The 24,086-nt window shown below is 40.3% G+C and overlaps 1 protein-coding gene across 1 annotated transcript in view; it reads right to left on the bottom strand.

The window, feature by feature from the left end:
- Positions 1-18,990, bottom strand: part of PHKA1 (phosphorylase kinase regulatory subunit alpha 1) — a 277,140-nt gene extending 258,150 nt beyond the window's left edge. The window contains 2 exon segments of the mRNA XM_037821427.1: positions 17,611-17,769; positions 18,519-18,990. Coding sequence (XP_037677355.1) covers positions 17,611-17,769; positions 18,519-18,596 — 237 coding nt within the window. The 5' untranslated portion in view covers positions 18,597-18,990.
- Positions 18,991-24,086: the final 5,096 nt, after the last annotated feature.

The following is a 24,086-nucleotide window of genomic DNA, read 5'->3' on the forward strand; positions in this document are numbered from 1 at the left end:
ATCCTTGTTATTTCTTTTCTTCTACTTGGTTTAGGATTGGTTTGCTGTTCATTTTCTAGCTTCTTCAGTTGATCCATTAGTTCTTTGATTTTGTCTCTTTCTTCCTTTTTAATATATGCGTTTAGTGCTATAAATTTCCCCCTTAGCACTGCTTTTGCTGCATCCCATAGGTTTTGGTATGTTGTGTTCTCATTTTCATTCGTCTCTATATATTTAGCAATTTCTCTTGCTATTTCTTCTTTAACCCACTGATTGTTTAGCAGTGTGTTGTTTAACCTCCAGGTATTTGTGAATTTTCTAAGTCTCTGATGGTTATTGACTTCTAATTGCATTCCATTGTGGTCAGAGAATGTGCTTTGAATAATTTCAATCTTTTTAAATTTATTGAGGCTTGTTTTATGTCCCAGCATATGATCTATTCTGGAGAAAGTTCCGGGAGCACTAGAAAAGTATGTGTACCCTGGTGATTTGGGATGTAATGTCCTGTATATGTCTGTTAAATCTAATTCACTTATCAGATTGTTTAGGTTTTCAATTTCCTTATTGGTCTTCTGTCTGGTTGATCTATCTATAGGAGAGAGTGATGTGTTGAAGTCTCCCACAATTATTGTGGAAACATCAATTGCTTCCTTTAGTTTTGCCAGTGTTTCTCTCATGTATTTTGTGGCACCTTGATTGGGTGCATAGACATTTACGATTGTTATTTCTTCTTGCTGAATTGCCCCTTTTATTAGTATGTAGTGGCCTTCTTTGTCTCTCGAAACATCCCTGCATTTGAAGTCTATTTTATCTGAGATTAATATTGCTACACCTGCTTTCTTTTGGCTGTAGCTTGCATGAAATATTTTTTTCCATCCTTTCACTTTCAGTTTCTTTGTGTCCCTGTGTCTAAGATGAGTCTCTTGTATGCAACATATTGATGGTTCACTTTTTTTGATCCATTCTGCGAATCTATATCTTTTAATTGGGGAGTTTAATCCATTTACATTCAACGTTATAACCGTGAAGGCATTTCTTGAATCAGCCATCTTATCCTTTGGTTTATGTTTGTCATATTTTTCCCCTCTGTCTATTAATATCCTTTATTGTACCCATACTGAATCTCTTTAGTACTGAACCTTTCTCCAAGTCTCTCTGTCCTTTCTTTGTTTCTCTGTCTGTAGGGCTCCCTTGAGTATCTCCAGTAGGGCAGGTCTCTTGTTAGCATATTCTCTCAGCATTTGTTTGTCTGTGAAAAATTTAAGCTCTCCCTCAAATTTGAAGGAGAGCTTTGCTGGATAAAGTATTCTTGGCTGGAAATTTTTCTCACTCAGAATTTTAAATATATCGTGCCACTGCCTTCTCGCCTCCATGGTGGCTGCTGAGTAGTCACTACTTAGTCTTATGCTGTTTCCTTTGTATGTTGTGAATTGCTTTTCTCTTGCTGCTTTCAGAACTTGCTCCTTCTCTTCTGTGTTTGACAGTGTGATCAGTATATGTCTCAGAGTGAGTTTATTTGGATTTATTCTATTTGGAGTTCGCTGAGCATTTATGATTTGTGTATTTATGTTGTTTAGAAGATTTGGGAAGTTTTCCCCAACAATTTCTTTGAATACTCTTCCTAGACCTTTACCCTTTTCTTCCCCTTCTGGGACACCAATGAGTCTTATATTCGGACGTTTCATATTATCTATCATATCCCTGAGGTCCATTTCGATTTTTTCAATTTTTTTTCCCCATTCTTTCTTTTATGCTTTCATTTTCCATTCTGTCATCTTCCAGGTCACTGATTCGTTGTTCAACTTCCTCTAGTCTTGTACTATGAGTGTCCAGAATCTTTTTAATTTGGTCAACAGTTTCTTTAATTTCCATAAGATCATCCATTTTTTTATTTAGTCTTGCAATGTCTTCTTTATGCTCTTCTAGGGTCTTCTTGATTTCCTTTGTATCCCGTACTAGGGTCTCATTGTTCATCTTTAGTTCTTTGAGTAGCTGCTCTAGGTGCTGTGTCTCTTCTGGTTTTTTGATTTGGGTGCTTGGGCTTGGGTTAACCATATCGTCTGGATTTTTCATATGCTTTATAATTTTCTGTTGTTTTTGGCCTCGTGGCATTTGCTGAACTTGATAGGGTTCTTTTAGCATGTGTAGACCAATTGAAGTCCTTATCTCTGATTTAGCAGATCTACAGCTTCGTGGAGTACACTTTCTCTAACTAACCAGCAGGTGGCGTCCACGAGCCACCTGTTCTCCACAAGCCAGTTCTCCCCTGTTTAGCCTTTTTGGTGAGTGGGGGAGTGAGTCTTGTGGGGTTCAATTGGTGTACCAAGCTTGCGTGTGTAGTTGGTGTTGCCTGCCCTGTATATGGGGCGTGTTTCTGGGCAGTCAGGGATGGGGGGTGGCTCTAATAATCAAATCTCCCTGGTGATCCTAGAGTTTTAAAGCTGCTGCAATAGTCTAATCCTTCAGTTCAGTCCTGCCACAGTTTGCCTCTGCCACTGACCCACAAGTCCTTGGTATTGGCGTATGGCTCCTGAGACTTGCTAGTGGGCCCCTCTTCCAGGCCGTGCACCCCGGGTCCTCTGTTGAGGGATGACTGTGCTATGTCACAGGTGAGTGCCATCCCCCCAGGGCAGTTCTGGGCTGCTGGGCTGTGTAGGGAGGCTCCCAGTCTGCTGAAATGATGGCTGAATAGGGCTTTGTTAATTCACACTGCTCTACCTTCCCAACTCTGGGACAATCAGCTGAGGTTGCAGGGAAGGCTAATGTCCACGCCCAGTTTTGTGGTGTGTGCCTGTTATTTGAAGCACTTCCGTCACACTGGGTTGTCTGGGGCAGCTCTGGGTTATGGGGCTGGCGATGGGCAGGAGTGTTTCCTGTCCACCAGGATGATGGCTGTGAGCGGACACCCCCCTTTTCTTGGGAAGTTGTGGTGTTTAGTGAATTTTCTCAGCCACTGGATTATTACGTTTTGTCTCAGAGCTCTCCTAGTTCTGCTCTTGACTTGACCTGCCCAAATTGCAAGTCTTTGAAGCTTTCTGTATTGGGCTTCTTAGAGTAATTGTTTTAGAAAAAGAAAAAAAGATTAAAAAAAAAAAGGGCCCTCCTCAGAGATCTGATGAGTTATTGAAATGCTAAGAGACAAAGCAACCAGGGCCATTAAGGAAAGGTCCACAGGGCAAAGAGATCAGCTTTTCTTCGGGATTTGCATATGCGCCTCAGGGCCTGAGCTCGGGCCTGAGCTCTGCCCTTCCCCTTTCTATGTTCACCAGAACTCCAAAAATCCTCCGCTTTTATTTTGGAGTTTTTCGTGTTGTTTTTTTTCTCTATGCCTGTCTCCTCTCTGCTGGGCTGGCTGCTCTCAGAGTCTCTGGTGTCTGGTCTCAGTCTATCTATGGTTGGTGTTTGGATCAGTAGAATGAGTTTCCGATAAGGGCTGCCACTGCAGTTCTCCCTTCTCCTTCCCGGAGTTGACAGCCCCTCCTCCCACGGGACTGAGCCTGGCAGGGAGGGGCGCGGGTCCCCTGGCCACAAAAACTTACAGATTTCGCTGATCTCAGCAGTTCCACGTTTTCATGAGTGTTGTATGAAGTATGCCCAAAGTCAGATTGCTCTGTGGTGTCCAGTCCACGCAGTTCCTGGCTTTCTACCTACTTTCCTGGAGGAGTAACTAAAACATACAGCTCACCAGTCTGCCATCTTGCCCCGCCTCCGGCCTAGAACATTTTTAACACAACATCACTGCTTTCATTTTTTCTTAACTAACCAAGACTTACTTTTAAGAGTCTACAGATATATCAGTTATTTTTCCCTAAAAGAATAAAGTGAACTTCAATTCAGAATAAATATAAGGGGGAATTTTTAGCGCAACTCAAATCCTTCTCCATGAGAAAAAAAAAATAGTCACAGACTTCTCAAGTCTCAAATCATTACTGTTTTTCTCACTAAGGCCTGACAATTTCTAAAGTAGTTTGTTTTCCAATCATCATAACACCCTAAAATTCTGATAACTATGCATTACATGACACTAGATGGGCTCATCAGCAATTACATGGGTAGATAATATGTTTTGGAAGAACAGAGCACTGAATAGCTTCTTCATTTCTCTAAGAAGCTTTCTGTTTCACAGTCGAGAAAAAATCCCACCAGATTATTCCAGGGAATGCTGATTCAAAGGTGGCTTCAGGAAAACTCTGAAAACTAATCTATTTGGGAAGCACATCATTCTGTTATTCCTTCAAAACCCATTCAAATGGAATTTATAAGCAATAGGCATGATAAAGGTAAATACCTATTAAATTATGCTTTATGGCTTTATGAAGCCTTTTATTGAGGGAGAAATAAAAACTGTTTCCATGGGAGAATTCATTTTCTTAGGTAGTTTTTGTCTATAAATAGTCCCCTTCCCCTACAGATCAAAGGAAGAAATGGAAAGAGAATGAACAGGCAATATATAACCTCGTCACCTTTTAAAGCACGAAGCATTTATAAATAAGTAATGAAAACTGATTACAACCCATACAAGAAAATCTCTCTCATCACTCTGACCCTAATGAATGAGGCCATCCTTCTAATATAACCTGAAAAGGACGTAACACAACCTCCACACCCCATGGGAAGACTTTATTCAATTCTGAAATATCTTCTGTTACCACATACTCACAAGTTTTTACTACATCCTTTATTTTCCAACATTCAATGAATTAGAGTAGGAAGCAGAAGCAGGTATTTAGCAGGTATTTAAATCAAAAGTCCAAAGGAACTCCCCCCACTTTTTTTTTAACATGTTGAGGGACAATTAATCCACCAGCATGGGACTCAACTTTTACACCACTCTGTAAAGCCAGCATCCTGGGCTCACTTTATTGGCTTCTTTGCTGTTTAACTATCTACCCATCAATCCTCTTTACCATCCAGCATCCCCTACTCCCACCTAAATTTTTAATTATGGTAAACCTGGGAATCATGGACCCAGTGGAGGATTCCTGATCACCATCCACTTTTGTCCTCCTGGAATGGCCATTATTGGCCATTTCTGTGCTCAAGTTCCAACTTCTAAATCAGAATGAAACTAACATGAAGCATGGAGACTTAGGAATGAGAACTATCTATATCTTTTTTCCCCCAAACTGGCCATTTTCTGATTCAGGTGAACAAGTTAGCATTAAATATACATTAAATACATACCAGGGCTGCTGCTCACACTAAGTCACACTCCTGATCACCTACTCTTTTTGAGGATATGTATCTATGCATTTGTGAATTGACTGTATAAGGATATATAGCTGTATTCAAGCTTATCTGTGTAAATACTAATCTCTCTCTCCAGGTATTTGTACAATCAGATATTTATTGAGCATCTAAAACAGGCAAAGCATTCTATCAGGTTTTGTCGAACATAAAGACAAGGGAGAAGGGGCAGATATATTTGAAAAACAAAAACAAAAACAAAAACAACTAACAAACTACAACATAGCCTACCTAGCAATTCCTCATTATCCTTTAAAACCCAACTCTTCTCTGAACCCTTCCCCACCTTGTCCAAGAGAATTTAGACACTCCCACCTCCCTGTGTTCCTACAGAACTTGTGCTTACCTCCAACATATACAGCACCTACGGTACCTATTTTAACGTATTGTGACTGTTTATATGTCTGTTTCCCCCATTAGACTATGAATCCCTTGAAAAACAGGAGCAGAGACCAGGTTCAGAAACAGACCTTTAAGTCAGTGGACTAAGCAGATTGTGTTTTTAAAATGTATCCTATGTCTGCAAGTAACTCTCAAATGGCTAATCAAAAAATTATGTATTTGTATGCGTGTGTGTAAAGAGAGTGAGAGTGAGAAGGGGGAATGCAAATATGACAAAATGTTAGCAGTTAGTGAATCTAGATAAGGGGTATATAAGCGTTCATTTTACTATTCTTGCAACTTTTCTGTAAGTTTGAAATTTTCCAAAATAAAAGTTAAGAGTTCAATATCTCCCTCTTTTCTTTTATATATTATTACAGGGCCTGGCACATGACCATTACACAAAGTCTGCTAACCAAAAAAAAAGAGGATACGTTGAATGGCACAGACCATAAGTGATTTAGACGTTCCAAGAAAGGAGTACAGAGAAAGAAGTGATCACTGTCTGTGATCTGTGAGAAAGGTCTGTGAGGTCAGGAACCATAGAAAATTGGGAATGCTGGTGGACTCTGAAAGGAGGATACAGTTAAGATTAGAAGGGAGTAAGCATCACAGGTAGAAGAAACAGCCTGTTTAAAAGACTTGGGAATGTCCACGGCTGCCATGGAGGCAGAAACTCAAACAAGAATGAATCTTAAGTCATAAGACCCACGTTACACTCATGGCACTACCAAATTTCAGCTTCATCTCTGTGCTTAAATCTCTTCACTTATAAATTGGGGAAAATAATACCTAATTTACAGGGTTACTGTGAGAATAAAATACTGGTAATTATGTGGGAGTGTGTTGTAAAATGAAAAGTTATTTATACAAACGTTAGGTATTTTTTATTTATTTATTTATTTATTTATTTATTTAATCATCAGTTTATTGAGATATATTCACATACCACGCAGTCTTACAAAACAAATCGTACTTTCGATTGTTTACACTACCATTACATAGTTGTACATTCATCACCTAAATCAATCCCTGACACCTTCATTAGCACACACACAAAAATAACAAGAATAATAATTAGAGTGAAAAAGAGCAATTGAAGTAAAAAAGAACACTGGGTACCTTTGTCTGTTTGTTTCCTTCCCCTATTTTTCTACTCATCCATCCATAAACTAGACAAAGTGGAGTGTGGTCATTATGGCTTTCCCAATCCCACTGACACCCCTCATAAGCTACATTTTTATACAACTGTCTTCGAGATTCATGGGTTCTGGGTTGTAGTTTGATAGTTTCAGGTATCCACCACCAGCTACCCCAATTCTTTAGAACCTAAAAAGGGTTGTCTAAAGTGTGCGCAAGAGTGCCCATCAGAGTGACCTCTCGGCTCCTTTTGGAATCTCTCTGCCACTGAAGCTTATTTCATTTCCTTTCACATCCCCCTTTTGGTCAAGAAGATGTTCTCCGTCCCACGATGCCGGGTCTACATTCCTCCCCGGGAGTCATATTCCACGTTGCCAGGGAGATTCACTCCCCTGGGTGTCTGATCCCACGTAGGGGGGAGGGCAGTGATTTCACCTTTCAAGTTGGCTTAGCCAGAGAGAGAGGGCCACATCTGAGCAACAAAGAGGCATTCAGGAGGAGACTCTTAGGCACAAATATAGGGAGGCCTAGCCTCTCCTTTGCAGCAACCGTCTTCCCAAGGGTAAAACTTATGGTAGAGGGCTCAACCCATCAAACCACCAGTCCCCTATGTCTGTGGTCATGTTAGCAACCATGGAGGTGGGGTAGGCGAATACCCCTGCATTCTCCACAGGCTCCTCAAGGGGGCACTACATCATTTTTTTTCCTTGTTTTTCTTTCTTTTTTTTTTTTTTTAACTTTCCCTTCTTTTTTAAATCAACTGTATGAAAAAAAAAGTTAAAAAGAAAACAAACATACAATAAAAGAACATTTCAAAGAGACCATAACAAGGGAGTAAGAAAAAGACAACTAACCTAAGATAACTGCTTAACTTCCACCATGTTCCTACTTTACCCCAAGAAAGTTACATAATATAGCAACCTTTCTGTGAACTTGTTCCTACTATATCCATCAGAAATTAACAGACCATAGTCATTTCTGGGCATCCCCAGAACGTTAAATAGCTTATCTGTTCTTCTTGGAATATTGTTCCCCCTTCCTTAATTGCTCTCTACTGCTAGTTCCCCTACATTCTACATTATAAACCATTTGTTTTACATTTTTCAAAGTTCACATTAGTGGTAGCATATAATATTTCTCTTTTTGTGCCTGGCTTATTTCACTCAGCATTATGTCTTCAAGGTTCATCCATGTTGTCATATGTTTCACGAGATCGTTCCTTCTTACTGCCGCGTAGTATTCCATCGTGTGTATATACCACATTTTATTTATCCACTCATCTGTTGAAGGACATTTGGGTTGTTTCCATCTCTTGGCAATTGTGAATAATGCTGCTATGAACATTGGCGTGCAGATATCTGTTCGTGTCACTGCTTTCCGATCTTCCGGGTATATACCGAGAAGTGCAATCGCTGGATCGAATGGTAGCTCCATATCTAGTTTTCTAAGGAACTGCCAGACTGACTTCCAGAGTGGCTGAACCATTATACAGTCCCACCAACAATGAATAAGAGTTCCAATTTCTCCACATCCCCTCCAGCATTTGTAGTTTCCTGTTTGTTTAATGGCAGCCATTCTAACCGGTGTTAGATGGTATCTCATTGTGGTTTTAGTTTGCATCTCTCTAATAGCTAGTGAAGCTGAACATTTTTTCATGTGTTTCTTGGCCATTTGTATTTCCTCTTCAGACAACTGTCTTTTCATAACTTTTGCCCATTTTATAATTGGGCTGGCTGTACTATTGTCATTGAGTTGTAGGATTTCTTTGTATATGCAAGATATCAGTCTTTTGTCAGATACATGGTTTCCAAAAATTTTTTCCCATTGAGTTGGCTGCCTCTTTACCTTTTTGAGAAATTCCTTTGAGGTGCAGAAACTTCTAAGCTTGAGGAGTTCCCATTTATCTATTTTCTCTTTTGTTGCTTGTGCTTTGGGTGTAAAGTCTAGGAAGTGGCCGCCTAATACAAGGTCTTGAAGATGTTTTCCTACATTATCTTCTAGGAGTTTTATGGTACTTTCTTTTATATTGAGATCTTTGGTCCATTTTGAGTTAATTTTTGTGTAGGGGGTGAGGTAGGGGTCCTCTTTCATTCTTTTGGATATGGATATCCAACTCTCCCAGCCCCATTTGTTGAAAAGACCATTATGACTCAGTTCAGTGACTTTGGGGGCCTTATCAAAGATCAGTCGGCCATAGATCTGAGGGTCTATCTCTGAATTCTCAATTCGATTCCATAGATCTATATGTCTATCTTTGTGCCAGTACCATGCTGTTTTGGCAACTGTGGCTTTATAATAAGCTTCAAAGTCAGGGAGTGTAAGTCCTCCCACTTCGTTTTTCTTTTTTAGAGTGTCTTTAGCAATTCGAGGCATCTTCCCTTTCCAAATAAATTTGATAACTAGCTTTTCCAAGTCTGCAAAGTAGGTTGTTGGAATTTTGATTGGGATTGCATTGAATCTGTAGATGAGTTTGGGTAGAATTGACATCTTAATGACATTTAGCCTTCCTATCCATGAACATGGAATATTTTTCCATCTTTTAAGGTCCCCTTCTATTTCTTTTAGTAGAGTTATGTAGTTTTCTTTGTATAGGTCTTTTACATCTTTGGTTAAGTTTATTCCTAGGTACTTGATTTTTTAGTTGCTATTGAAAATGGTATCTTTTTCTTGAGTGTCTCTTCAGTTTGTTCATTTCTAGCATATAGAAACATTACTGACTTATGTGCATTAATCTTGTATCCCGCTGCTTTGCTAAATTTATTAGCTCTAGTAGCTGTATCGTCGATTTCTCAGGGTTTTCTAGATATAAGATCATATCGTCTGCAAACAATGACAGTTTTACTTCTTCTTTTCCAATTTGGATGCCTTTTATTTCTTTGTCTTGCCGGATTGCCCTGGCTAGCACTTCCAGCACAATGTTGAATAACAGTGGTGACAGCGGGCATCCTTGTCTTGTTCCTGATCTTAGAGGGAAGGCTTTCAGTCTCTCACCATTGAGTACTATGCTGGCTGTGGGTTTTTCATATATGCTCTTTATCATGTTGAGGAAGTTTCCTTCAATTCCTACCTTTTGAAGTGTTTTTATCAAAAAGGGATGTTGGATTTTGTCAAATGCTTTTTCAGCATCTATTGAGATGATCAATTGATTTTTCCCTTTCGAGTTCTTAATGTGTTGTAATACATTGATTGTTTTTCTTATGTTGAACCATCCTTGCATGCCTGGAATGAACCCCACTTGGTCATGGTGTATGATTTTTTTAATGTGTCTTTGGATTCGATTTGCAAGTATTTTGTTGAGGATTTTTGCATCTATATTCATTAGGGAGATTGGCCGGTAGTTTTCCTTTTTTGTAGCATCTTTGCCTGGTTTTGGTATTAGATTGATGTTAGCTTCATAAAATGAGTTAGGTAGTGTTCCCTTTTCTTCAATGTTTTGAAAGAGTTTGAGTAAGATTGGTGTCAGTTCTTTCTGGAAAGTTTGGTAGAATTCCCCTGTGAAGCCATCTGGCCCTGGGCATTTATTTGTGGGAAGATTTTTGATGACTGATTGGATCTCTTTGCTTGTGATGGGTTGGTTGAGGTCTTCTATTTCTTCTCTGGTCAGTCTAGGTTGTTCATATGTTTCCAGGAAATTGTCCATTTCTTCTACATTGTCCAGTTTGTTGCCATACAGTTGTTCATAATATCCTCTTATAATTTTTTTAATTTCTTCAGGATCTGCAGTTATGTCACCTTTTTCATTCATTATTTTGTTTATATGGGTCTTCTCTCTTTTTGATTTTGTCAGTCTAGCTAGGGGCTTGTCAATCTTGTTGATCTTCTCAAAGAACCAACTTTTGGTGATATTTATCCTCTCTATTGTTTTTTTGTTCTCTATGCCATTTATTTCTGCTTTAATCCTTGTTATTTCTTTTCTTCTACTTGGTTTAAGATTGGTTTGCTGTTCATTTTCTAGCTTCTTCAGTTGATCCATTAGTTCTTTGATTTTGGCTCTTTCTTCCTTTTTAGTATATGCGTTTAGTGCTATAAATTTCCCCCTTAGCACTGCTTTTGCTGCATCCCATAGGTTTTGGTATGTTGTGTTCTCATTTTCATTCGTCTCTATATATTTAGCAATTTCTCTTGCTATTTCTTCTTTAACCCACTGATTGTTTAGGAGTGTGTTGTTTAACCTCCAGGTATTTGTGAATTTTCTAAGTCTCTGATGGTTATTGACTTCTAATTGTATTCCATTGTGGTCAGAGAATGTGCTTTGAATAATTTCGATCTTTTTAAATTTATTGAGGCTTGTTTTATGTCCCAGCATATGATCTATTCTGGAGAAAGTTCCGTGAGCACTAGAAAAGTATGTGTATCCTGGTGATTTGGGATGTAATGTTCTGTATATGTCTGTTAAATCTAATTCATTTATCAGATTGTTTAGGTTTTCAATTTCCTTATTGGTCTTCTGTCTGGTTGATCTATCTATAGGAGAGAGTGATGTGTTGAAGTCTCCCACAATTATTGTGGAAACATCAATTGCTTCCTTTAGTTTTGCCAGTGTTTCTCTCATGTATTTTGTGGCACCTTGATTGGGTGCATAGACATTTACGATTGTTATTTCTTCTTGCTGAATTGCCCCTTTTATTAGTATGTAGTGGCCTTCTTTGTCTCTCAAAACATCCCTGCATTTGAAGTCTATTTTATCTGAGATTAATATTGCTACACCTGCTTTCTTTTGGCTGTAGCTTGCATGAAATATTTTTTTCCATCCTTTCACTTTCAGTTTCTTTGTGTCCCTGTGTCTAAGATGAGTCTCTTGTATGCAACATATTGATGGTTCATTTTTTTTTGATCCATTCTGCGAATCTATATCTTTTAATTGGGGAGTTTAATCCATTTACATTCAACGTTATAACCGTGAAGGGATTTCTTGAATCGGCCATCTTATCCTTTGGTTTATGTTTGCCATATTTTTCCCCTCTCTCTATTAATATCCTTTATTGTACCCATACCGAACCTCTTTAGTACTGAACCTTTCTCCAAGTCTCTCTGTCCTGTCTTTGTTTCTCTGTCTGTAGGGCTCCCTTTAGTATCTCCAGTAGGGCAGGTCTCTTGTTAGCAAATTCTCTCAGCATTTGTTTGTCTGTGAAAAATTTAAGCTCTCCCTCAAATTTGAAGGAGAGCTTTGCTGGATAAAGTATTCTTGGCTGGAAATTTTTCTCACTCAGAATTTTAAATATATCGTGCCACTGCTTTCTCGCCTCCATGGTGGCTGCTGAGTAGTCACTACTTAGTCTTATGCTGTTTCCTTTGTATGTGGTGAATTGCTTTTCTCTTGCTGCTTTCAGAACTTGCTCCTTCTCTTCTGTGTTTGACAGTGTGATCAGTATATGTCTCGGAGTGGGTTTATTTGGATTTATTCTATTTGGAGTTCGCTGAGCATTTATGATTTGTGTATTTATGTTGTTTAGAAGATTTGGGAAGTTTTCCCCAACAATTTCTTTGAATACTCTTCCTAGACCTTTACCCTTTTCTTCCCCTTCTGGGACACCAATGAGTCTTATATTTGGACGTTTCATATTATCTATCATATCCCTGAGGTCCATTTCGATTTTTTCAATTTTTTTCCCCATTCTTTCTTTTATGCTTTCATTTTCCATTCTGTCATCTTCCAGGTCACTGATTCGTTGTTCAACTTCCTCTAGTCTTGTACTATGAGTTTCCAGAATCTTTTTAATTTGGTCAACAGTTTCTTTAATTTCCATAAGATCATCCATTTTTTTATTTAGTCTTGCAATGTCTTCTTTATGCTCTTCTAGAGTCTTCTTGATTTCCTTTATATCCCGTACTATGGTCTCTTTGTTCATCTTTAGTTCTTTGAGTAGCTGCTCTAGGTGCTGTGTCTCTTCTGGTTTTTTGATTTGGGTGCTTGGGCTTGGGTTATCCATATCGTCTGGTTTTTTCATATGCTTTACAATTTTCTGTTGTTTTTGGCCTCGTGGCATTTGCTGAACTTGATAGGGTTCTTTTAGGGTTTGTAGACCTATTGAAGTCCTTATCTCTAATTTATCAGATCTACAGCTTCGTGGAGTACACTTTCTCTAACTAACCAGCAGGTGGCGTCCACGAGCCACCTGTTCTCCACAAGCCAGTTCTCCCCTGCTTAGCCTTTTTGGTGAGTGGGGGAGTGAGTCTTGTGGGGCCCAATTGGTGTACCAAGCTTGCGTGTGTAGTTGGTGTTGCCTGCCCTGTATGTGGGGCGTGTTTCTGGGCAGTCGGGGAGGGGGGGTGGCCCTAACAATCAAATCTCCCTGGTGATCCTAGAGTTTTAAAGCTGCTGCAATAGTCTAATCCTTCAGTTCAGTCCTGCCACAGTTTGTCTCTGCCACTGACCCACAAGTCCTTGGTATTGGCGTATGGCTCCTGAGACTTGCAAGTGGGGCCCCTCTTCCAGGCTGTGCACCCCGGGTCCTCTGTTGAGGGATGACTGTGCTATGTCACAGGTGAGTGCCGTCCCCCCAGGGCAGTTCTGGGCTGCTGGGCTGTGTAGGGAGGCTCCCAGTCTGCTCAAATGATGGCTGAATGGGGCTTTGTTAATTCACACTGCTCCACCTTCCCAACTCTGGGACAATCAGCTGAGGTTGCAGGGAAGGCTAATGTCCACGCCCAGTTTTGTGGTGTGTGCCTGTTATTTGAAGCACTTCCGTCACACTGGGTCGTCTGGGGCAGTTCTGGGCTATGGGGCTGGCGATGGGCAGGAGTGTTTCCTGTCCACCAGGATGATGGCTGTGAGCGGACACCCCCCTTTTCTTGGGAAGTTGTGGTGTTTAGTGAATTTTCTCAGCCACTGAATTATTGCCTTTTGTCTCAGAGCTCTCTTAGTTCTGCTCTTGACTTGACGTGCCCAAATTGAAAGTCTTTGAAGCTTTCTGTATTGGGCTTCTTAGAGTAATTGTTTTAGAAAAAGAAAAAAGGATTAAAAAGAAAAAAAAAAAAAAAAAAAGGGCCCTCCTCAGAGATCTAATGGGTTATTGAAATGCTAAGAGACAAAGCAACCAGGGCCATTAGGGAAAGGTCCACAGGGCAGAGAGATCGGCTTTTCTTCGGCATTTGCATATGCGCCTCAGGGCCTGAGCTCCGCCCTTCCCCTTTCCGTGTTCACCAGAACTCCAAAAATCCTCTGCTTTTATTTTGGAGTTTTTTGTGTTGTTTTTTTTTTTCTATGCCTGTCTCCTCTCTGCTGGGCTGGCTGCTCTCAGATTCTCTGGTGTCTGGTCTCAGTCTATCTATGGTTGGAGTCTGGATCAGTAGAATGAGTTTCCGATAAGAGCAGCCACTGCAGTTCTCTCTTCTCCTTCCTGGAGCTGACAGCCCCTCCTCCCACGGGACTGAGCCTGGCAGGGAGGGGCGCGGGTCCCCTGGCCGCAAAAACTTACAGATTTCGCTGATCTCAGCAGTTCCACGTTTTCATGAGTGTTGTATGAAGTATGCCCAAAGACAGATTGCTCTGTGGTGTCCAGTCCACGCAGTTCCTGGCTTTCTACCTACTTTCCTGGAGGAGTAACTAAAACATACAGCTCACCAGTCTGCCATCTTGCCCCGCCTCATAGGTATTTTTATTAAGGGACTGTTAGAAGAATAATGAAGACACCAACCTGGCTGTGACCACATTGAAAAAGCAGGCTAGGAACGAACCCTAGAGAGCCTTGGCTATCAAACCAAAACATTTGGACTTTACTTGTAGGGAAATGAGAGACACATAATGACACAATTTAACACAAAATGACATAATTTAAGTGTAGTTGTAACAACAGTGTGCAGTGATACGTGTTCTAAGCTTGATACAGAGGGGAATAGAAAAGAGGGGATGGATTCAAGAGAAATTATAAAAATCAACAGAACTTGGTACCTTCTGAATGTATCAAAATGGCAAGAGGGACAAGTGAAAAATCACTAAGGGTAGCAATTTTCAAACACTGTTTTATAGAACATGAGTCTAAGAAATTCTGGAAAGGCTGTCAAATTCACCCTCATCTTAGATTCAAAATGCATATTAGTACATCAAAAGCTCTGAGAAATTAAGGAGTAAAGACATCTACTGTTTAACATAGTCCCAAACTTAACTGACCTAGTGTTCTGTGGAACACTCTACAGGAAATGTTCCAATTAATATTGCCTGGGAGATTGGTAGAATGAGGAATACCAATAAGAGAAAAAGGGATGTTTGGTGACTTGCTGTTGTCTGGTAGTTTATTTTGTTTGTTTTTAGTTGGGAAGGTAGAGTTTTAGACATTATTGAGTTTGAGGAGGTAGAGGGCATGCGGGTGCAACTGATCAGCACCTGTTCAGTTGGTGAGGGGGTGGGGGCAGAGGTTTGAAATGAAAGTGAGATTGGAATTAAAGATAAAAGATTTAGAGGTCATTCTTATAAAGGTAAGAATTAAAGTCATAATAAAAGATGAGAGACTACACAAAGAAAGTAAAACTGAAGAAGTAGAACTGGAGGCAGCCAAAGAGATATCTATATTTGTGTGCCTATTTATTCTTTGACTATGTGACTAAAAGAAAAGACAAGGACATTTGTAAAAACATGTATGCGTATATATGTATTCTCAATCTAGGATATGACAGTCACCTAAACCTTCTCCTCTTTTCATTCAGAGTTCTCTTCAGTTCTCTAGTACTACTTCTTACAGAAGAGAAACCAAATTGAGAATTGGAAGGGAGGGTAGAAATGATTAACAATCAATGTTTTGGGGAAAATCCATGCAGTAATGGAAGGTTGACATGTTCCTATGTAGGTAGGAAATAAGAATTACTCTGTAGATTTGGTCTATATTCATTTATCGGCCATAGATCAGTGGTTATTAACTCTGCTGCACATCAGAATCACTTGGGAGTTTTAAAAAAATATTGATGCCCCAGCTCTACTTCAAGATAGGCTTATTTCAATTGGTCTAGGGTGGGGTCCAGTAAGGGTATTAAAAGCCTCCCAAGGGATTCCAATGTGCAGCCAGAGTAGGAAACCACACGTGTAGATTAGGGGATCTGCCCACAGCCTGTTTTTGCAAATAAAGTTTTATTGGAACCTGGTCACATCCATTCATTTATGTATTGTCTTTGGCTTCTTTTGTGTAACAAATGTAGAGCTGAGCATTTGCTGGAGAGACCACCATTGCCCACAAAGCCCAAAATATTTATCTGGCCCTTTACAAAGATGGTCTGCCTATCCCTAATTGAGATTAACTCTGAGTAAGGCTTGAGAGAAAAATGAATGAATCCTAATAATAAAATCTGTTTTAATCCACAATGAAAGTTTATAGAGATTTTAGAATTTCCACAGAAACATTTCTTTTTCAAAGGTGCTTCCTATTGCCATTTTGTTTTTGAGACATTTCAAAATTTTTATTTAAGTGGTATGAAATAATTTTATGCTATGTGAAAAATTACTTAATGGAACATTAAAATTTTAGAACGGGCAATTTATTGTTTCCAGACTTCTCCCCTCTTCTGATAAAATTTTTTCTACCTCGGCCACATATGGAAAAATGCCAACTTTGCCGAAGATTGGTCAACAAGGAGACAACAGATTTCTTATAATATTATTGAAAAATATTTGGTCAAATTGTACTGGGTATGGAATTCCAGTTCCATTGGCACTGATTTCTAGCAAAACAAACTAACCAACAAACAAAAATCTGAGATCAAAAATAACAAAACATTAATAGCAGGATGTAGGATTTGTGGGGAGAGGCAAGATTACGGGTAATTTTTAAACACTCCTCCATATTTTCCAAAGTTTTACAATGGTATGTACCATTTCTACAATTTAAAAAATCATAAAAATATTGATTTATACTTCCTGGGCTAGAGCAAAATCTCCAACTTTTTTTTTTTTTTGGTGGACCTATGTATTCTTCAATAATGGCTTGAAGGAATAATAGAAGCCTGCTGCTGCAGAGGACAACACAGTGAAACTTCTCTATTGCCAAAGACTGTAATCCCACAATATGTCGGAGCCCTTAAAAACAAGCAAATCTCAATACCCTAATTTATGGATGAAGACTGGAACCCAGAATGCCTAATCTGAGGGGGGACCACGTGAGAAAATGACTGTTGTAGAGACTGTTCCACTAATGGAAAAGAATTCACAAACATGTTACAACTGACAGCAGAGCACTTCAATATTAAAAGTCCCACGTAGCCCAGAATACTCTTTTCTTGGTTGTTCAAGAAGCTGCAGCACCCTGTGTGTCTAAAGAGTTCTATAAAGGATGCTTGTTTACTGAGGGGAGGTGCCTGAAATGTTGGCTTAAAGGCATCTGCTGACTCTGACCTTATTTTTCCCAGTGGTGGTGGTGGGGGGGGGGGGAAGCAACAGCTCTGAAATAGTAGCCATGGCTATAAAAATCCAGGCATAAACAGCCTTTAGTTGTGTCTAGTTGGGAAAGTCTGCTGATTTGTGTCAGTTAATCTCTTATAAATATCACCAGTCATTCTCAAAACTGAAGTAAAATGGCAGCTACCTGCTTGTAAACATTCTTCCCAATGATAAGAAATATGCTGTCAACTACAAAATACATTTACTTACAAAGAGGATTATAAATTTTAGGAAAGACCCCAGGATAGAATTTTCTACTCTGAACAGACTGTGCCCTCTCCCCTTGAATCAGCTCGTTTCAAGTTTCCACTGCCAAAAAAAAAAAATCAGTACAATAAAGGTTTTTGGAATGTAATTTCAGGAAGGTGAAGGGGGGGGGAGCAAAACACAGTTCTCTTAGCTCCTGAGGACTAAGTTTCCTTTAATTCTCGATGCTCCCTTCTCCCCTCCCACCCATCCCCACAGAACTCTAGATCTCTTTGTATTTGTATTCTAGGTACCTGCTCCAGCTCAAAGGCCTTTGCCTTATCCTCATCCCGATCTGCATTCTTCCGGTAGGCCAGGCCCAGCCCCCACACAGCCAAGATGCTGTACACATTATCCCGGACCCAGGCATCTTTCTGATCATAACTGGCTGGAAGCAAGCCAGTCACTGGATTCTGCAAGGCCAAGAAAAAGAGGAGAGGCAGGTGACCTTAGGGTGTTAATATTAGGAAACAGTATCTATGGAATGGGTTACTTAAGGACATTGATTTTTCTTCTACTTCCCCACACCTGAGATTTACTGCCTCTCCTTCTGACCAAGGGCGGGCAAATGCTATCATGAGTAAGAGAAACGAGCTGGCTGAAGCCTTAGGAGTCTGAAATGTGGGTGTTATTAAAAGAAAGGCAGTAAGGCAGTTTTATAACTTTCCAGTTATAAAGACTGAACTACCAACCGAAACTCAGCAGTTAAAGGAATAGTAAAAATATAATTAACAATACATACAAGATGTCTCGGACTTTCATAATAGTGTAGTCTTAAAATGGCTAAATGTTCCCCCACTTCATTTCTTTGGGGGTAGAAGAGATGACGTCCAAACTTGGGGGGGGGGGAGGATGGGGAGTGTCAAAAAACAACCCTCAACACACCTTCCAACTCTGCCCCTGGAATCCAACTGTGGCTTGGGGGACGTAGGAGGAACGCTCAGCAGCCTTGCTCAGCGACTCTTGGATAACCTTGTCTGGATCTGGTTTTGTCCCTGCCCCAGCATCTTACTTTTTTTTCTACAGGGTCCTTTACGGCCTCACCGGCTAGCCGGCGGGAGAACCCGCCACAGTCCCACACTCGGGAGTTCATCCAGGCTCCCCAACCAGGCCACCACACTCCACCAAACTCGGTAATTACAGGCGACATCCCTACACTTACCTGATGGTACAGGATGGTCTGATGCACCAGCCGAGCATAGCCGTCCAACCGCACCCCCGAGTTACTCCGACTCCTCATTGCGGCCCGTTTCCAGTCCCCTTGGAGAAACGGCCCAGATGCCGTAGGGGCCCTCAGTCCCTAAGGAACAAGGTTCCAACGTAGCTCCACCCTCGCTGAGGGAAGCCCGAGTGTCAGGCCCCAGTGGGGCTCTCCCCACCGCTCGGCCCGGTACTGACCGGTCCCGCTTAAGCCTCCTCGCTCTGGCGGCCTCCTGGGCCCACCACAAGCTAACGTGGGCCCGGACTTCCCGCGGTCTAGGCCCCGCGGCAGAATCCCTATCGCCCTTTTCTGACACCCTTACGTCGCCCCGGCCTTGGCCAGCGGCTCGCACGCCTGCGTTCAACTCCCGGAGACCTCCGCTGCGCAGAGAGGCGCGCCTGCCCTCAGCGGTTCACCCGCCGCGGCCCCGCCTCCACCTTGCTGGAGACGCAGGCGGAAGGCGGGGCGGGAGCCGCGGGTCCTGGCAGCTGCGCGCTGGTGCCGGGCTCTGGTGGCGCCAGGTCGCGCCCTCCCCGCCGCCGAGAACACGTCCTGTACGCAGTGTGCTAATGGAGGTTTATTTTCGAAGCACCTCGAACGACTATTTCCGTTTTCCACACTTTCTGTGTCCATATGATGTGGGGGAGACTATGTTTTTTCGTGTTTCTTCTGCATGACTAGTTTTAGGAACCTACGGTCATTTCAAAACTGAAAGGAAAGAGACGCGTTTGCATTCAAGGTCTGAAGAATTGAATTCCTCACTCCGATCCGAGCCAAAGAAGAAACTCCCTAGGGTACTCTATTCCTTAGAAATTGGCGACCTGCGGGCTTGGGAAGAGGCGGCAGTAGTGCGCTTTGAAGAAGAAAGTGCCCCAGACGGGGAAGTTGGGTGGGGGGAGCAGTCCCTGAAGGCAGGCTTGGCAGGAGCGGAGAGGGAGGTGATTATATAACTGCTTTGGAAGGCTTCCTCAGGCGCACGTAGGTCAGGAGGCTGAGGCAGAGTCGGTTGAAAATAAAGGGAGGAAAGGGAGGAAAGGGAGGCTGGAAAAGAAGACTGCAGGTAACGTTGATCACGGGCTGTAACCCGTCCGGCGGACATCCGGGTCCAGGTGCCTTTGGCTCTCTGGACTTACTCCCCCTGCTCCCCACCTCTTGCTCTTTGCTTATGCAGACCCTACATGTTTTTCAAGGACCACCTGCTCTCTGAATCACCGGGTAAGAGAATTAGATCGATTGACCTTACAAGTTTTCCAACTGCAAGAATCTGTGATTCTGAGCCTTCCCTAGCCACCTCATCCAGGCCTAGTGATTTTCATTTTCGTTTATTTTTTCGTTTCTCTAAATTCCGTCTCTCCAAGTAAGCTCCCTCCCCTCCCACTCCCTCACCTCCGGTCCAGCTTAGCCTAGAGCCAGACACCTAGGAGGCGACCAACAAATGCCTGCTAATGATGATGAAGAAGGAGGGGAATGCTCAGGAACTCAGATGAGACCTTTAGGTTCAACAGCTAGTGTTTGAATTGTGATGCAGTTAGAATTCTCAAGCAAATAGTTTCCACTGCAGTCGGTAGCCATGCAGATGCCATGCCTGGCGAATAAAAATGTCATCGAGCCGCTCCAGATGCACTGGGGAAGAATAGGTCTTTCCGGGGAAAACTACTTCATTTTGGAGGAAAGACCACTCAACCATCCCAGCCTGCCTGTCCCTACCTCCTTGTCACCTTCATCTCAGCATGTAGTCTCAAAAGCCTTTTCTTTACCCCAGCCCCCCTCGAGCTGTTACTTTTAACTTTTCTTCACCTCACCATCGTTTAAAAATGTTTTCTAAAAATATTAAAGTAACATGCTCTTTAGAGAAAACTTGGAAAATATAGAAAAGTAAAGCAAAGAAAATATTAAAATCACCCATAATTCCATCATACACACAACCACCTGTTCATATTTTAGTTTATTTTTTCTAGTCTTTTTAATCCTTCTGCATAGTCCCCCTTGCACCCTCCTGTCCCCCTCTCCACATTGTTTAGAAGTTTGAATACATTAGGTATGCCAGAGGTGGACTGTCACCAAGAAAAATAGCTGGCAGATTATCAAGAGGCCTGGCTGGATGGCATTACCTTAGTCAACCTTGGTTCAGGGTGTCAGTCTTGGAGTCTCAGAAACTTGATCTCCTCTGTGTCCCCTGAGTTGGTCAGATTCAGGAGGCTGACTCATGTTATACTGTACATACTGTTGTACACTTCTTCATTCACCCAAATTTATGCTATGGAGAGCTATTCATGTTACTGCATACTATGGTTTATTTAGCCATTAATCTATTAATGAGTATTTAGTTTGTTTCCGGGTTAAGAACTCTTGAGAACTGTGATTCAGTGAACATGCATATATGTCTTTTTGTGAATGCACATAAGTGTTTTGGAAATGGGTATTTAAAATTTTGAAATAGGCAAAAAGCCATTTAAACTATCTCCACCAACCAGCAGTGTATGCCAGGCCCTATTTCCCCCAAACGTTACCAATACTTGATAAGTATTAAACTTTAATTTTGGCCAACCTGGTGCGTGAAAATATCTTAATTTTCATTTCCCTGGTTACTCGTGTCATTGAGGGTGTTCTGATGTTTATCATTTTTATTAATACCTCTTTTTATTAATACCTGTTCATATCCTTAACCATTTCTCTGTTAGGTTGTCATTTTCTTATTGATATATAGGAATTTACAATATTAATCTATTCTGGATTTTAACTTATTTTTTTCTTTTAATGATGTTGCACATGTTTTCCTGTCATTGGTTTGTCTAGTAACATTATTTATGGTGCTTTTTTCATACATATTTTATTTTTAATGAAGTCAAACTTATGAGTCTTTTCCTTTATGTCTTATTTTAGAAGGCCTTCCTGCCCCAAGATAATATGTTATCACTTTTTTCTAATACTTTTATTGTTTTGCTTTTATGCATAACTTTAATTCCTCTAAAATGTATTTTTATAAATGGGCATAGATAGAAATTAACATTTTCCTAAATGGTTAACCAATTATACTAACACTATTTACTGAATTGTTCTTTTCCCACTGATTTGAAATGCTACCTCTATGATACCCATGATTCTGTTTCTGGATCTCTACTCTGTTCCATTGCTCTGTCTATTCCTTCACCAATATTACAGTAGTCTTATACTTCAAGGTCACCTTGGCTGTTATTGAGCTTTAATCTTCCATATGAATTTTAGAATTATCTGGTCAGCTTCTAAGGAAATGCCTGATTTTTATTTGGATTGTGTTGAATTTATAGATTCATTTAGGGAGAATTGACATCTTAACAATATTTAGCTTTCTGTCTTCAATTTATATTTATGTGTTCAATCCTTTTTATTTCTTTCAGTAAATTTTGTAGTTTTTTCCCCATGAAAGTGTTGCCTTTTTTTGGTTAGGTTATTCCTTGGATTTTATAGTTTTTGTTGCTATTATGAATAGGATCTGTTTCCTATTTTAATTATTATTGTGTACAGGAAAACTATTTCTGTATGTTTATATCATATCCAATCTCTATGTTAAATTCTTTTGTTAGATCTAATGGTTTGTAGGTTGATAACTCTTGTTCTTCCTAAATACTAACAGTTTTATCTTTGCCTTTTACATTTTTTAACTCTTATAGTGGTCATCCTTTCTTGGTCCAGACTTTAATGGGATTTGTTTAATGTTTCACCATTAAATATGTGTATGGTAGGTTTCTGGAAGATACCATTTATCACTTATCCTCAGACTTTGTTATTAATATTATTATGAATAAAAGTTGAATTTTATTGGGTGCTTTTTTTGCATGCATTAAAAAAAATCGTATGGTTTTTCTCCTTTACATAGTTAATGTGTGAATTACATTGATAGGTTTCCTTATGGTGAACCATATTTTTATTCTTATTATAAACCATGTTTGGTCATGATGCACTATTATTTGAATATATATTACATTCAATTTACTAATTTTTGTTTAGTATTTGTGCATCTTTTACATTATATTGGCCTATATACTTCTATTTTTAATGGTGTCCTTGTTTGGTTTGGGTATCAAGGTTATGCCTGCTTGTAAAATTAGTTTTGTAGTTTCCAATTTTATTCTATTCACAAAAACTCTTCATAAATGAGAATGTGTTCCCTGAAGTCTTGGTAGAACTCACCTGGTAGAACTCACCTGCTGCTTTTTGGGAGCAGGTAGATTTTTGAAAACTGTTTCAATTTCTTCTCTGGTTATTGCACTATTCAGAATGTCAGTTTCTTCTTGGGTCAATTTTGATAATTGGTAGTTTCCTAGAAGCTTGCCAGCTTTAACTAGGTCAGGGTCTTCTTTTGTAATGCAATTTTATTGAGATATACTGTCATACCAGATAATCATCCAAAGTGTACAATCAGTGGTTCACAGTATCATCATATAGTTGTGCATTCATCACCACAATCAATTTTTGAACATTTTCATTACTCCAAAAAAAAATGTAATAATAAAAATAAAAAAGAACACCTAAAACATCCCATACACTTTATCCTCCTCTTTTATTTATTTATTTATTGTCTTTTATTTTCTTACTCATCTGTCCATACACTGGATAAAGGAAGTGTCAGTTGGAAGGTTTTCACAATTACACAGTCATATCATAAAACCTATATAGTTATACAATCATCTTCAAGAATCAAGGCTACTGGATTACAGTTCAACAGTTTCAGGTATTTCCTTCTAGCTATTCTAATACTAAAAACTAAAAAGGGATATCCATATAATGCATAAGAATAACCTCCAGAATGACCTCTCAACTCTATTTGAAATCTCTCAGCCACTGAAACTTTATTTTGTTTCCTTTATCTTCCCCTTTTGGTCTAAGAAGGCTTTCTCAATCCCATGATGCCAGGTCCAGGCTCATCCCCGGGAGTCATGTTCCACATTGCCAGGGAGATTTACACCCCAGGGAGTCATGTCCCACGTAGAGAGGAGGGCAGTGAGTTTACCTGCAGTGTTGGCTTAGAGAGACAGGCCACATCTGAGCAGCAGAAAAGGTTCTCTGGGGGTGACTCTTAGGCATAATTATAAGTAGGCTTAGCCTCTCCTTTGCAGGATAAGTTTTATAAGGGCATGCCCCAAGGTCAAGAGCTTGGCCTATTAAATTGGTGGTCCCCAGTGCTTGCAAGAATATCAGGAGTTCCCCAGGTGGGAAGGTTAATATTTCCACATTTTTCCCCAGTCCCTCAAGTGGGCTTTGCAAATACTTTTTTATACTCTGCCCAAATTACTCTGGAATGTGTTGGGGCATCACACTAACCTGTACAAACCAACCAGATCTCACTCCCTATTCAAGGTTCCATGTAATTGTGGTGTTTGAATAAACTGACCATACAAGTTAAATTAGTGTGCTACATAAAATATAAATTTAGGTCAGGGTCTCTTAACCTTAACACTATTGACATTTTGGGCTGGATGATTTTTTGCTCTGGGAGGGCTGTGCATTGTAGGATGTTTAGCAGTATCTCTGGCCTCTACCAACTGGATG

This window comes from Choloepus didactylus, chromosome X (genome assembly GCF_015220235.1).
Source record: "Choloepus didactylus isolate mChoDid1 chromosome X, mChoDid1.pri, whole genome shotgun sequence".
In the NCBI taxonomy this organism is placed as follows: domain Eukaryota; kingdom Metazoa; phylum Chordata; class Mammalia; order Pilosa; family Megalonychidae; genus Choloepus; species Choloepus didactylus.